At 41.5% G+C, this 16,685-nt stretch overlaps 1 protein-coding gene across 1 annotated transcript in view; it reads left to right on the top strand.

Annotated features, from left to right (window-relative positions):
* nudt14 (nudix (nucleoside diphosphate linked moiety X)-type motif 14) overlaps nucleotides 1-16,685 on the top strand; it is a 74,802-nt gene that overhangs the window by 49,901 nt on the left and 8,216 nt on the right. The window contains exons 3-4 of the mRNA XM_038968798.1: nucleotides 10,724-10,788; nucleotides 13,617-13,872. Of these exons, the coding sequence (XP_038824726.1) occupies nucleotides 10,724-10,788; nucleotides 13,617-13,872 (321 nt within the window). The remainder of the gene's footprint in view (nucleotides 1-10,723; nucleotides 10,789-13,616; nucleotides 13,873-16,685) is intronic.

Genomic DNA, 16,685 nt, shown 5'->3' with positions numbered 1-16,685 from the left:
AAATTGCCACCGGTCAACATAAATACATTTGACCGGTCAAGCTTATCGGTCTATAGGTTCATTTGCATAATTGAGTGAAATTAAATTAGTGTGTGTGTGTGTTTTAATTAGTCGTTATGATTCTTATCACACAGCATACAGATAGTCTAGTTTGAGTGGAAAATCTGTAAGAACGCGAGAGCTGCTGCTGCTACAGGTCCTGTTTATAAATGCACGTTTCACTCCAGGAGCAATCATTGCGCAACAATTCTAAATGCAATTGTGTGTTAAAAACGGTTTTGACGTCACTATTAAAGAGCTACTATTTTCTCCCATCTGTATGATGGTGCATGTCTTACATTGTTTTCGAAGACTTCCAAATGCCAGTGAAACAAGTAACATATTTCTCTCATGTAATATTCTTTCATTGTCCAAAGGCACAATCTTAGTTATATTAGCAACCCATGCTAGTTGCATCTTTAGATCTCCCATCTTTCAACATTTCTAACGGATATTTCCATCTCTGTCACATGAGAACGCTCGCATGTGCAGTGCGCTTTTGACTGGTGTTTTCCCGCTAATTGCATTATGCAACAAACATTAGCGTGTAGCCTACTGCTTTTTAAAGTTATCTTGGCACACCTGTATTTAGGGAGTTTCTCCCTTTGCAGATCCCCTCAAGCTCTGTCAGGTTGGACAGAGCACAGCTATTTTCAGGTCTCTCCAGAGATGTTTGATCAGGTTTAAGTCCGGGCTCTGGCTGGGCCACTCAAGGACATTCAGAGACTTGTCCAGAAGCCACTCCTGCGTTGTCTTGGCTGTGTGCTTAGGGGCGTAGTCCTGTTGGAAGGTGAACCTTCGCACCAGTCTGAGGTCCTGAGCATTCTGGAGCAGGATCTCTCTGTACTCTGCTCCGTTCATCTTTCCCTCGATCCTGACTAGTCTCCCAGTACCTGCCGCTGAAAACATCCCCACAGCATGATGCTGCCACCACCATGCTTCACTGTAGGAATGGTGCCAGGTTTCCTCCAGACGTGACGCTTGGCATTCAAGTCAGAGTTCAATCTTTTGTAGGCAGAACGCATCCGAGTAGGATTCTAATCATTGCCACTCACTACTCGGCCCGTACTCTACACAAACTGGTGCGGCATAAACAATCAGAGCTGCAGTAGGCCTATATACAAATAGACCATTGCCATATATGGATCTGTGCCATTTACTTTTAACTGAATTGTGTTTACAGCATGAGCGGTCGTGAGTAGATGAGCTTGTTTTGTTCATATCCTTTGCTAGCTAGTGACTTATTAGCCCAGTTATAGATCATTTGTAGTCAGCAATCGGAGAAGGATTGCGTCCTACAAGAGCACAAAACGTGTACATTTCTAGACATCTTTGAAAAGCGAGTAGGGTAAAGAGCTTTTTTTTGGTCTTAAATAGGGCAGTGTTGTATTTTGAGACATTTTCAAATAAGCTAAGTAGCCAATAGGCAGAGGGTAGCATAATTTATCTGATTCTCTGTAATAATGGTATGAGAATAATGCATTTTATGGTTTCTTGCATCAAACACAACAGCATTATTTGTTACTGACAAGCCCTGCATGTTTATCCCCGAAAGTTTAATGGAATGTAGGCCTACATTGAACACCACACATTGGCTGCTACTGTAGGCTGAATGATGGAAATAGCTGTTCTATGTAAAAATGTTATGGGATGGATTTTCTCCACTGTTTTTGATTGTAGGCCACTCTGGTAGGCCTAGATTCTGATCAAGTAGCCTACATGGCCACTGTTAAAACTGTAACTTAAAGGGGGTACAGCCTCTGTGTTCACAGTATAGTGAACTGGAAGTTGCACAGAATTTTCACAATGGTCAAGTTTGTGGTCAGCAGATCAGACATTTGCTTGGTGCATGAAAATATTTGAGGGAACATTGATGGAAAATGCTTCTTTTGGGGATATTGACTTTGTGCCACAAATGGCAAAAAAATATGGTTTTAGAAACTGTGGCCTGGTAAACAAAACCAAAACATGGATTATTGCTTTCTTTGTTCATAGAATGTTTAAAGCAGGGATGCAAACAAGTCACCTTTTTAGGCGAAATTCGCAGTTTTGAAACCGAAATAGTTGACCTACGTGATTCGTGTAGCGCCGATGAGAAGTTTTTTTTGTGGTGGGGGGGGGGGGGGGGCTTTTGATCACTACTGGCTGTAAGCAAACGAGTGATGCGCGTTTGGAGCAAAACCTGCTGTATCCAAGGCTCAGCCAATCGTTCACATAACAGAATGCAGCGCAGCACGCGACTGAAGAGAGAAGAGACAACCAGCTTGCTAGTTACAGCATCAGCGAGCGCTCTGGAAAGACGCTTGAGTGGAAAGGCAGCTTGCCAGTTACAGCAGCGCGTCCCCTGAACGAACGATAACGAAGAGGTAACGTTAGGTGATAAGCCTGACATCGGAGATGGGGGTGAGAAGGTGATGAAGCGTACTTCATGAGCTGTAACCAAAAAACTGGCATTTGGAAAGTTTGAGGTGAGGGAGAAAGTGTGGTGGAACAAGTATTGTTAGCATTGTTAAGTATCTTGCTAGCTGGATCGAGATCTCCGTTAGCTAGTTTGAGAAATGTTGAGCAACATTAACCAACTTATCTGATCAAATAATTGAGTTTATGGTGTGAAAATTAGCTTGCTAATAAAGTTGCTTACTGGACCATAACAATTTGTGTGAAATGTTAACTAGTTAACTTCTTCTGGCTGCAAGCCCGAGGCCGCCCACAATATGACAACAGCCACTTCAAGTGCAGGGCGCGAAATTCAAAATATATTTTTTAGAAATATTTAAGTTTCACACATTAACAAGTCCAATACAGCAAATGAAAGGTACACATCTTGTGAATCCAGCCAACATGTCCGATTTTTAAAATGTTTTACAGCGAAAACACCACATATATTTATGTTAGCTCACCACCAAATACAAAAAAGGACAGACATTTTTCACAGCACAGGTAGCATGCACAAAGCCAACCTAACTAACCAAGAACCAACCAAACTAACCAAGAAACAACTTCATCAGATGACAGTCTTATAACATGTTATACAATAAATCTATGTTTTGTTCGAAAAATGTGCATATTTCAGGTATAAATCAGTTTACATTGCAGCTACAATCAGAAATTGCACCGAAAGCAGACAGAATAATTAGACACCAACGCCAAATACCTAAATACTCATCATAAAACATTTCTGAAAAATACATAGTGTACAGCAAATGAAAGACAGGCATCTTGTGATTCCAGACAATATTTCCGATTTCTTAAGTGTTTTACAGCGAAAACACAATATAGCGTTATATTAGCTTACTACAATAGCCAAAAACACAAGCCATTTCCCAGCAGTAAAAGTTAGCGATTGTAACAAACCAGTAAAAGATATATAATTTTTGACTAACCTTGATATTCTTCATCAGATGACAGTCCTATAACATCAGGTTATACATACACTTATGTTTTGTTCGAAAATGTGCATATTTAGAGCTGAAATCAGTGGTTATACATTGTGCTAACGTAGCTACTTTTTCCCACAACGTCCGGATTTTTTTCTGACACTTTTTCTGACACACATATTCTGACCAAATAGCTATTCATAAACATAACTAAAAAATACATGTTGTATAGGAAATGATAGATCCACTAGTTCTTAATGCAATCGCCGTGTTAGAATTCTAAAAATAACTTCATTACGATATGCAGCTTCGGTATAGCTAGAGTACCCAAAAGCTGGGCGCCGACGACTAGTTCACATGTACGACAGATATATGAAATAGCATCATAAAATGTTTCCTACTTTTGCTGATCTTTCATCAGAATGTTGGACAAGGGGTCCTTTGTCAAGAACAATCGTTGTTTGGATTTAGAACGTCCTTTTTCCCTCTCGATTTAGCAAGCGCACTAGCCAAGTGGCACGAATCTCTCCATGTCAACAAACGGAAGAGAACGGAACACGGCAAAACTCCCGAAAAAAATTCAATAATCTGATTAAACTATATTGAAAAAACATACTTTACGATGATATGGTCACATGTATCAAATAAAATCAAAGCCGGAGATATTAGTCGTCCGTAACGACAGCTTATCAGAAGGCAAATCCAGGTCCCATGACGCGCTCTCCAGAAAACAGGAAACTGGTGACACGTCATAGAAAGAGCAATTATACGAGCCCAGATCAAGTTACACAGTTCATTTCTTCTCTCACTCCTTGTCGACATCTAGTGGAAGACGTATGAAGTGCATCTAAACGAATAAATCTCAAGGACTTTAATTGGCAGCCCCTAGAAGAGAGCATCGATTTCAGATTTTCCACTTCCTGTCAGGAAGTTTGCTGCAAAAGGAGTTCTGTTTTACTCACAGATATAATTCAAATGGTTTTAGAAACTAGAGTGTTTTCTATCCAATAGTAATAATAATATGCATATTGTACGAGCAAGAATTGAGTACGAGGCCGTTTGAAATGGGCACCTTTTATCCGGCTACTCAATACTGCCCCTGCAGCCCAAACAGGTTAACGAACTAACCACTATCTGTTAACTAATGTTTTCTCTCTAAAGTATGTGGTTAATTTTCAGAATGCGATAATTAGGGGAAAATGAGGCATTGCTTGTTAAACAAGTGGATTAAGGGATCAAGTGTGCTGGACCTGGCATAAGCTGGATGCCACTATAGTAGGCTGGACAGAATGAGTCAAAATTTACCCAAGGCTGAAAAATGGCAAAAGAACGTTGGCTAAGCTGGAACACTAGCACGAGCACATAGCAAATGAATGGAATCAAACATTTGCAGAGCCTCTTCTGACTGGAGTGATGCTTAGAATTCCATTTTGCCTAAATGGCACCAAAAAATGTATCCCTTTTTTTATTTTACCACCACAACCTGTTCTTAGGACGAAACTGAAAAATATCAACTTGTGTAGAAAGTTAACATCCCCCCCCTCGGTGGTGCCAAGTGTGCTTATGTCTGCATAACGAGGAAGGGGGAAGAAATTGCAACTTTTGACTTTCTGGTCTAGCGATCGATGACAGCAGAGTACCCTGCCCAATCTTATGTAATTAGAAAGAGGAGATTATCCTGATTTTAAAATGGTGTCCGACTTGAAAAAAATCTAAATATACACATTGCGAGATATTTGGCAGAAATATACCAGCATGCTTCTCCATAGGAAAGCAATGGGGGGAGCTCATCGTTCCAAGGGCAAACTGTATTTCGGGGCTAGCGTTTGATGACAGCAGAGTACGCTGCCCAGCCTTACATAATTAGAAAGAGGAGATTCTCATGATTAAAATGGTGTCCAATTTGAAAAAATCTAAATATACACATTGTGAAATATTTGACAAAATAGACAGACATACCTATATTTCCCTATAGGAAACAGTGGGATGACCTCAGAGTTCCATGGGTAATTTTTTGTTGTTTACATTTTAATTACCAGCAACGTGGGTAGGTCTCATTGCCAACAATAGCAAGCAGGCATTGTGGCGTAGAACAATAGGCTGGGGAATAGAACGTTCGGAAGGCGAGTTGGTGCCACGGTGCTCAATAGAACTAATAGGAGCTGGCAGGGTGAAAAATGCCATAAAATAAGGCCCGATTTTTCATGATTACTTTGAAACTACAGCAAGCAGCTGGGACATAGGGTAATATTATGAAACTGGGCTCCACGGTGGATGCAATTAACTACTTTTGATCAGAAAAAAGCATTGTAAAAAATTTCCTAACTATTAGAGGTGAAAGGAACACCACACACTTCCCCTCTTTCTCACTTTTTCAATACAGTGGATAAAAAGGGTTATGCCAGGTGTAGCTGCCTGAAAGAGATCAATTATGCCAACAAAGGGTAAATTGTTGTTTGCTGTTTTTTTCTGTCTTCCTTTTTTCTCTTTAGTTCATTATCTTGGTTGTTGGTGCATTGGGGAGTTCTTGGGGGGTGGGGAATGGAATTAATTGTATTTAAAAAATAAAATAAAAAATTGGGGGGGGGTGTGGGAGGGGTCTCAAATGGTTGAGGGACAGCTATTGGGGAACTGTGGGGAGATCTTGGAGGGTTCGGGTTTCACAAGATTGTGATCATGAAAAAGGAAACTATGACATTTTATATCACTATCATGCACACGCACCCTCACACATAAGGATGGCTCTGTTGTGGAAAGACTGATACATGTTTGATAGTGTCTTGATGCTGTATTGTTTGTCCTTCATGTTCTAATACTTTAATGTTACCCCTTGTGTTTTTTGTAACAAATAAGTATAAGAAAAAACAACAAGGGTATCATACTCTGCTGGCACATTGTAGAACAGATGTCCACAGGCAGGAAGTGTACAATGTAATAATGTACAGTGTAGGCCAAAGATATTGCTTTTGTTGTGTTGAACTTGACAGTAACACTTGTGAGTGAGGGTGGATTATTTAAAAAATGTACTCAGTGAATGTTATTTTTGCACACATGTAGCCTTTTGCACTTGATCAATGTCTATTATAGTGGCCACTATAATAGAATAAAAATAGAATGCCTGTTTGTTTCATTCTATTTATAATTTAATGCTTTTTCCCCAAGTGCAATATTTAGATGTGTGTGGTCACAAGCATTCTATTATAAAGACTGTCATGGCTAACTGCAATATCAGTGTATAGTTTTTTTCTCAAGACTTGAGTGTCAGTTGCAGTAAAGTCTAGGCAACAAATAACATTGGATTGCTTTCTTTACATTTTTAGCTGTGAGTTAGATTCACATTAACCACTTTTTATTTTACATACTGATCATGTAGATCATATTCTTTCCCTTTTTTTAGCCCTCACCAGTTTCCCTTCCTGTTAAAGGGTAATGAAACCAATATGGATTTTGGGTGAACTGTCCCTTTAGTAGAGAGGAGTTTCACCAACTTGGAGGACAGTGGAAGGTGATGAGAGAAATTAATTATTGTTTAAGGTAAAACCAACATGATTTTGGCTCTTGGCCTTCATCAGGGTGAGCTGAAACGCAATAATTTTACATTTAACAATAAAAATATTTTTTACCAACTTCCACTGTCCTCCAAGATGTGCTGAATCTCCTCTCTTCTTCAGTTTACTCCTCAGTTCATGCACCTTGGTTGAAGAGCTAGGTAGCGGCAGTGTTCCTTATCCACAAAGCATCTCAGAGTAGGAGTGCTGATCTAAGATCAGTTTGGCCTTTTAGATAATAATGAATAAGATTATATGGACAGATCCTCGATCACCACTCCTACTCTGAGAAGCTTTGTGGATACTGGCCCAGGTGTTAATCCTGCACTGACACGAAGACACACACACACACACACCAACTAGTTTGGAATTGAGGACTATCCATGGACATTTTACACTGCCAAAATGTATAGATGTAAAAAAAAATATGTAACACAATTTTGGTTTCAAATCAGTTTTCATTTTGTGCAGTTAGCCTTTACACTTGTGGAAATTGGCCTATATGGATAGGGCTAAATTGAAATGTTTCTTACAGAAATATGAAAAACGTATGCATAACCATGGTAGCAATTGAAAGGGAACAATTTGTAGATGGGGAAATTATTAGACCAAAGTTAAGTACACAACAGTTCACCTGACACAAGACTGAATCCAAACATTGCACTGTTGATTTTATGAGCATTTTACATTTACTGTACTTTTCGCTGCATTTGTTGATAGTGAAATCTGAAAATATTCTGGATACATTCAGTATAACATAAGACTATTTCTGGAAAATGTGGGGTAGGTGCAACAAGACCAAAAAGTTACAAGGGTTTGAGTGAGAGGACTAACTGGTGTCTCCAAGTGGCCACACACCTCTCCAAAGTGTGCACAGTTCCTAAGCAATTCTAATGCACTTTTATGAATCAAAGAAGAGTCTTCAACTAGAAGTTTTTTTTCTTTTCGCTCTCCTAGCTGTGCCGTTGAGGAACTCTAAGCAAGCACACATGTAAACTCAGCAAAAAAAGAAACTGTCAACTGCATTTATTTTCAGCAAACTTAACATGTGTAAATATTTGTATGAACATAAGTTTCAACAACTGAGACATAAACTGAACAAGTTCCACAGACATGTGACTAACAGAAATAGTATAATGTGTCCCTGAACAAAGGGGAGGTCAAAATCAAAAGTAACAGTCAGTATCTGTGGCCACCAGCTGCATTAAGTACCTCATAGACTGCACCGGATTTGCCAGTTCTTGCTTTGAGATGTTACCCCACTCTTCCACCAAGGCACCTGCAAGTTCCCAGACATTTTCTGGGGGGAATGGCCCTCACCCTCCGATCCAACAGGTCCCAGACGTGGTCAATGGGATTGAGATCCGGGTTCTTCGCTGGCCATGGCAGAACACTGACATTCCTGTCTTGCAGGAAATCACGCACAGAACGAGCAGTATGGCTGGTGTCATTGTTATGCTGGAGGGTCATGTCAGGATGAGCCTGCAGGAAGGGTACCACATGAGGGAGGAGGATGTCTTCCATGTAACGCACAGCATTGAGATTGCCTGCAATGACAACAAGCTCAGTCCGATGATGCTGTGACGGACCCTCCACCTCCAAATCAATCCCCCTCCAGAGTACAGGCCTCGGTGTAACGCTCATTCCTTCGATGATTAATGCGAATCCGACCATCACCCCTGGTGAGACAAAACCGCGACTCGTCAGTGAAGGGCACTTTTTGCCAGTCCTGTCTGGTCCAGCGACGGTGGGTTTGTGACCATAGGCGACGACGTTGCCGGAGATGTCTGGTGAGGACCTGCCTTACAACAGGCCTACAAGCCCTCAGTCAAGCTTCTCTCAGCCTATTACAGACAGTTTGAGCACTGATGGAGGGATTGTGCGTTCCTGGTGTTAATTCGGGCAGTTGTTGCCGTCCTGTACCTGTCCCACAGTTGTGATGTTCGGATGTACCAATTTATTGCCCTGGCCACATCTGCAGTCCTCATGCGTCCTTGCAGCATGCCTAAGGCACATTCACGCAGATGAGCAGGGACCCTGGGCATCTTTCTTTGTGTTTTTCGGAGTCAGTAGAAAGGCCTCTTTTAATGTCCTAAGTTTTCATAACTGTGACCTTAATTGCCTACCGTCTGTTAGCTGTTAGTGTCTTAATGACCGTTCCACAGGTGCATGTTCATTAATTGTTTATGGTTCATTGAACAAGCATGGGAACAGTGTTTAAACCCTTTACAATGAAGATCTGTGACGTTAATTTGTAAAAATCTAAATATCTTTGAAAGACAGGGTCCTGAAAAAGGGACGTTTCTTTTTTTGTTGGGTTTAGTTGTTTTGTTTGGAACACAACCCTGCCATCACACAATTACTGTTGTTTACGCAATCCAAATACAGTCCATTATATAATCACAATCTGGGTCAGGTGGGCATGATTTACTTTCTACACAAGTTATTTTTCAGTTTCGTCTTAAAAACAGATTGTGGTGGGAAAATAAAAAGGGATACATTTTTTGGTGCCATTTAGGCGAAATTGGAATTCAAAGCGTCACTACTGCCAACATGACTAGCTAAGTTTATAAAATACGATCTTGGTGTGAGAGTTTCATAAGGAAATTTAAAGAAACAGATCGTAATTTTGAGGCACATAGAAAGGAGACATGGGTACATTCAGGTGCATGTGCCGCTGTGACATTTCTTCACAATAAACAAAAAGGCTCATTCTGTTCATAACAACCCAGGGTATGATAACCTTTCATTTTGTAACTGTACATCAAACATGGTGATCATAAACGTTGAAAGTGTATATGACATGAGTTTTATGATATGGAATTGTGAAGTGCACATTTGGACTCACGGGTGTTTGGCATCACAGCGCCTCAACATCTCATCTTTCAAAATACATTGAGTCCTCTTCATTTACAGCATTTCCCTGACTCGGACAACAAGAAATTTGCTAAAGTTGCCCAATTACCGGGAGGGATTGGGGGTAACTTCTTGTTGCGCATGGTGCTCAAGTTTAGAACGGCTGTCAGTCAAAACCCATAGAGCGCTGTGAATCGTAGAGACCGAGCTCTGGCTTCATGTATAGGATGTTACTGTACAACCACTACGTTCCAATTTAGGCGCCATTTTCAACACGTATACAGGTAAGAGTGTGAAGGGTTAACACTCAACAGTATCATCAAAATAGCAGGGTTCTTACCTACTTAGAGACTAGAACAACGTAATTCAAGTACCGAATATTCTTCCCACTTTGTGCCCTCACATGGCTACATTGGGAACATGCAATCGGGGCAGTCTGGGTAGATATGTATTTCGTTGATTTCTGTAAGCAGGAAGTTGTCCCACTGCGTATGATGATGTCATGTAATATAGTTAATTTAGTTTATTAAATCAAATCAGTTGTATTTGTCACATGCGCCGAATACAACAGGTGTAGTAGACCTTACAGTAGTGTACAGTGAAACACTGACTTACAAGCCCTTAACCAACAATGCAGTTTTAAGAAAAATAAGTGTTAAAGTATTTACTAAAATAAACTGAAGTAAAAAATAAAGAAAAATAACAAAAATTGAAAAATAACAAATGATTAGAGCAACAATAAAATAACAGTATCAATGCTATATACAGGGGGTACCGGTACAGCAACCAATATAATTTTGAATCAATAAACCTTTGTGATTCTCACTTATTCATCCCCGAAACATAATGATTGAATCAAACTGAATAAATTCGCTCTTTTTCTCTGCTCCCTTTTCTTTCCAGTGTTTCGGTTCTGATCTTCAACACCACCTCGCACTGCTTCGTCTTGGTCAAGCAGTTCCGCCCAGGTAATACCCCCTTTTTGCTCAAATCATCTTTCATCCACAAGGACAGTTTTTCTTTCTTTCTAAGGACTGGAAATTCACATCCCTTACCATATATTTTTTATTAAGAGAGTGAAGAGGGGCAGGAAAGTAAGGCAGAGAAAGTGTGTTAGAAGGGCGTGGGTCTGATTCGAACCCACCACAACCTTGCTTTATCCCTGTGGGGAAACCCTGCTATTGTCACATTCCAAGCTTCTTACCCAACACCTGTGTATTATGCTGAACTCCCACTTGAGCGTGTCAAGTGCAACAATATGCCCCCTGCCACGTGGCCTGGGATCTGTCTGGCACTGTCGAGTCTTGTCTACTACTGTGAAAAATGCTGATGGACTCTCTCCACCCGGCTGGTGCACCGCCCCATCAAGGCTTTAAAAGCCATTAGTCATCCCATGGCACGCGGCCCTGTTCCATTCCATCAGCTAACGCCTACCTTCATCTCCCGCCACCCCTGTGGTATTCACCAGGGTTGGGGGCGATTTCTTTGTAAATGGAATTGTAATGGAATTTAACCCAACCCTGGTGTGGACCGATGAGGGGGGAAAACAGGCGCTTAATTATATATTATTTTCGGCTGCTTGTGGTAGGCTGTGGGGAATTCCCCATATTATGTAGAAGGATTGGGTGCTTACATGTATCCCGTCCTCTTAGATCTGCAAACCCTGAAGAGTTTGTGTCAAAGGGTAGGGGATAGGGACCAAAATGGAATTGGGCCCATATCTCACCCGCTTAACTGATTCTAGGGAAGGTTGCTAAAGCCATGGCGGTCCCATCAGTAATGTCTTTGGTGCAGGTTACAATGAGATGCAGATCTCATCCGTCTTCCATTTGATGTATCATAAGCGGAGCAGTGCACACACACACGGAGGTCACTCTGACAGCGCTCCAGAGTTCCTCTGTGGAGATGGTTGTCCTACTCCCGTCTCTGCAGCACTCCACCAATCAGGCCTTTATGGTAGATTGGCCCGACAGAAGCCACTTCTCAATAAAATGCACATGACAAACCACTTAGAGTTTGCCAAAAGGCACCTAAAGGACTCTGATCATGAGAAACAAGATTCTCTGGCCAAGATTGAACTCTTTGGCCTGAATGCCAAGTGTCACGTCTGGAGGAAACCAAGGCACCTCTCATCTGGCCAATACCATACCTACGGTGAAGCATGGTGGTGACAGCATCATGCTGGGGGATGTTTTTCAGCGGCAGGGACTGGGAGACTAGTCAGGATCAAGGGAAAGATGAACAGAGCAAAGTAAAAAGAGATCATTGATGAAAACCTGCTCAGGACCTCAGACTGGGGCGAAGGTTCACCTTCCAACAGGACAACAACCCTAAGCACACAGACAAGACAACGCAGGATTGGCTTCGGGACAAGTCTCTGCATGTCCTTAAGTGGCCAAGCCAGAGCCCAAATCCGTTCGAACATCTCTGGAGAGACCTGAAAATAGCTGTGCAGCGACACTCCCCATCCAACCTGACAGAGCTTGAGAGGATCTTCAGAGAAGAATGGGCGAAACTCCCCAAATGTAGGTGTGCCAAGCTTGTAGCATCGTACCCAAGAAAACTCGAGGCTGTAATCGTGCTTCAACAAAATACTGAGTAAAGAGTCTGAATACTTATGTAAATGTGCTATTTTAGTTATTTATATTTTATAAATTTGCACAAATTTCTAAAAATCTATTTTTGCTTTGTCATTATGGGGTATTAAAAAAAAAGAAAATTAGAATAAGGCTGTAACATAACAAAAAGTTATGGGGTCTGAATGCTTTTCGAATGCACTGTATGTATAGATTGCATTTTAATACTGCTACAGTGCAGTATTCTTGATTATTATTAAAAAAAATTACATTTGAATTGCTTGACATTTGACTGCATTGTTAGGAGCTTGCAACATAAGCATTTCGCTGCACTGTCATAACACCTGCTAAACTGTGTACGCGACCAGAAGACTTTGATTTGATTTTATCTTCCAGTTTAATTTCATACAAACACACCTCATGTCTGCACTCTATGAAAAAAAGCATTGGATGCATTTGTTTACTCCAGCTCACCTCCGAACACAATGCTTCCTTGTGTAATAGTGCGCAAAAGGCCCCCGTTACTATGCGAGGCAGGGAACGTCCTTTGTTCGCCGCTAAGGCGCTGGGGACAGTGCGCTCCATGGAAGGAAGGCCTCGCATTGAATGTCTGTGTGTCTCAAATGACAACCTATTCCCTGTATTGTGCACTACTTAGGGCTCTGGTCAAAGTAGTGCACTATGAAGGGAATAGGGTGCCATTTGGGATGCATTCAGTTACTTTTTTCCCATTTGCTTGAGAAACAATGTGTCTAAAAAGGTCAGCCTTTGTTTGGAGGCCATTGTGAGGCGACAAAATCGCTCACAGCCGTTTTTGGTCGAAAGCTGATTTGTTTGAATAAAGTAAATGTGTCACCCTATTTTTATCGCACTCTTATTATGGTTTTTCCTTCCACCAGTAAGGTTTTTTTATGAGTTTAGGGGTTATGCTTTTCATGATTTTATAGGGGTAGGATTTTACTAGACATGCAGTTCACAGAAACAAAGTTTCAGACAATTATTATATCTCAATTGTAGCCTATTTGAAGGATTAAAACGTAGACTTTGATATGAACTGCGTACTATCACAGTCTCAATTGTCGAGAAGTGAAAGGAACGATACATCACTGAGAAAAAGGTATATAGGCCTCCCAAGTTGCTGTCACTATACTGTAACATCTGTTGCTGTCTAGCTCTACCCTCTCACTCTCTCCACCCACTCTCCCTCTCTCCTCCTGCAGCTGTGTACATGTGCGAGTGGGAGAGGACCAAGCCCAAGGCACCTGACTCGGGCGAGCAGGCGACGGAGGAGAAAGAGGGGGCTGCGGTCGGGGGCGGGGAGACGCCCCCAGGCTCAGTGGGGATGACCTACGAGCTATGCGCGGGCCTGGTGGACAAGGCTGACCTGTCGCTGGAAGAGATCGCCAGGCAGGAGGTGCTGGAGGAGTGCGGATACGACGTGCCAGTCGCCAAGCTGCGGAGGATCACCTCGTACAGGTGTGTGTGTACCTATGGCTTCGAGGTGAAGTTTCCCCTAGGTACAGATCTAGGATCAGCTTCCACTCCCCTAATCTTAACCTTAAAAACTTCTTAGGGATCAAATCCCGTTAACGGGATCGATTTGACAACATCCGGTGAAATGGCAGAGCGCCAAATTCAAATTAAATTATTCGAAATATTTCACTTTCATACAATCACAAGTGCAATACACCAAATTAAAGCTTTACTTCTTGTTAATCCAGCCACCGTGTCAGATTTCAAAAAGGCTTTACGGCGAAAGCAAACCATGCTATTATCTGAGGACAGCACCCCATCAAACAAACACAGACAATCATATTTCATCCCGCCAGGCGTGACACAAAACTCAGAAATAAAGATATAATTCATGCCTTACCTTTGAAGAGCTTCCTCTGTTGACACTCCAATATGTCCCATAAACATCACAAATGGTCCTTTTGTTCGATTAATTCCATCGTTATATCTCCAAAATGTCAATTTATTTGGCGCGTTTGATCCAGAAAAACACCGGTTCCAACTCGCGCAACATGACTACAAAATATCTAATAAGTTACCTGTAATCTTTGTCCAAACATTTCAAACAACTTTCCTAATACAACTTTAGGTATTTTTTTACGTAAAATAATCGATAAAATTTAAGACGGGATAAACTGCGTTTAATAGCGGATAAAAACAAAGTGGAGCGAGCTTTCAGGTCGCGCGCCCCAACCACAACAGTACACTAGACTCGACCCTCAGTCTGAACAGTCCTACTTCTTCATTACACAAAGGACAAACATCAACCAATTTCTAAAGACTGTTGACATCGTTGAAGCGATAGGAACTGCAAGCAAGTGCCTTAGAAATCTAGATCCACATAGAAAACCCATTGAAAACACTGTCACCTCAACAACAACAAAATCCTTGATGGTTTGTCCTCGGGGTTTCGCCTGCCAAATATGTTCTGTTATACTCACAGACATCATTCAAACCGTTTTACAAACTTCAGTGTGTTTTCTATCCAAATCTACTAATAATATGCATATCCTAGCTTCTGGGCCTGAGTAGCAGGCAGTTTACTTGGGGCACGCTTTTCATCCAGACGTGAAAATACCGCCCCCTAGCCTAGAGAGGTTAACCGTTAGTGAGGAAAATGCAAAACTGAGCCAAGATCAGCGTCTAGGGCCGTGTTCATCCTACACAGTGTGGCTCAACACACCCATTACTTCATACAGGCGCATACAAGCAGACACACATATGCATACGAGCATGCGCATACCTATAGACATTGTGCGGCTATGCAACATACAGTTGAAGTCGGAAGTTTACATACACTTAGGTTGGAGTCATTTAAAACTCGTTTTTCAACCACTTCACAAATTTCTTGTTAACAAACTATAGTTTTGGCAAGTCGGTTAGGACATCTACTTTGTGCATGACACAAGTAATTTTTCCAACAATTGTTTACAGATTATTTCACTTAAAATTCACTATCACAATTCCAGTTGATCAGAAGTTTACATACACTAAGTTGACTGTGCCTTTAAACAGCTTGGAAAATTCCAGAAAATTATGTAATGGCTTTAGAAATTTGATAGGCTAATTGACATAATTTGAGTCAATTGGAGGTGTACCTGTGGATGTATTTCAAGGCCTACCTTCAAACTCAGTGCCTCTCTGCTTGACATCATGGGAAAATCAAAAGAAATCAGGCAAGACCTCAGAAAAATAATTGTAGACCTCCACAAGTCTGGTTCATCCTTGGGAGCAATTTCTAAATGCCTGAAGGTACCACGTTCATCTGTACAAACAATAGTACGCGAGTATAAACACCATGGGACCAGGCAGCCGTCATACTGCTCAGGAAGGAGATGCGTTCTGTCTCCTAGAGATGAATGTACCATGGTACGAAAAAGTGCAAATCAATCCCAGAACAACAACAAAGGACCTTGTGAAGATGCTGGAGGAAACGGGTACAAAAGTATCTATATCCACAGTAAAACAAGTCCTATATCGACATATCCTGAAAGGCTGCTCAGCAAGGAAGAAACCACTGCTCCAAAACCGCCATAAAGCCAGACTCCGGTTTACAACTGCACATGGGAACAAAGATTGTACATTTTGGAGAAATGTCCTCTGGTCTGATGAAACAAAAATTGAACTGTTTGGCCATAATGACCATCGTTATGTTTGGAGTAAAAAGGGGGAGGCTTGCAAGCCAAAGAACACCATCCCAACCGTGAAGCATGGGGGTGGCAGCATCATCTTGTGGGGGTGCTTTGCTGCAGGAGGGACTGGTGCACTTCACAAAATAGATGGCATCATAAGTAAGGCCAAAATTCACCCAACTTATTGTGGGAAGCTACAAATGTTTAATTTTGTTGTTATTATAAGGTTGGTTGCAACTGGAAAATCGTTGTGGAAATCTGTTGCAGCTCACTCAAGTCGACTACAAAACCCACAATGCTCTCTATGGGCTGGCTGGCTAGATAAGTAGCTAGCAAACGTAGCTACACACAATAATGCTAAAGTCAATATCATCATGTGAAGTAGCTAGTTAGCTGTACAACCACCTAACAAACTGCACTATCAATTTAGGAGTCTACAATCTCGCCATGTTCAACCTGCAGATTGTGTGCTTCTCAAAGTTGAGTCTGACATTTGCAACGGCACCATGCATTTTGCACCCTGGACTGAAGAGGCAGACAAATAGGAGAAATGTGGTAGACCTTCTGTTAAATTACAAATTTCTCGAGGTAGAAATATTGCAAAAATATGATCAATGGCTCATTCAAGAGCCGACAACCTCCTGC

This window comes from Salvelinus namaycush, chromosome 29 (assembly GCF_016432855.1).
Source record: "Salvelinus namaycush isolate Seneca chromosome 29, SaNama_1.0, whole genome shotgun sequence".
Classification (NCBI taxonomy): Eukaryota; Metazoa; Chordata; class Actinopteri; order Salmoniformes; family Salmonidae; genus Salvelinus; species Salvelinus namaycush.
The sequence above is the reverse complement of the archived record's forward strand: the minus strand, read 5'-3'. Positions and strand labels throughout refer to the sequence as shown.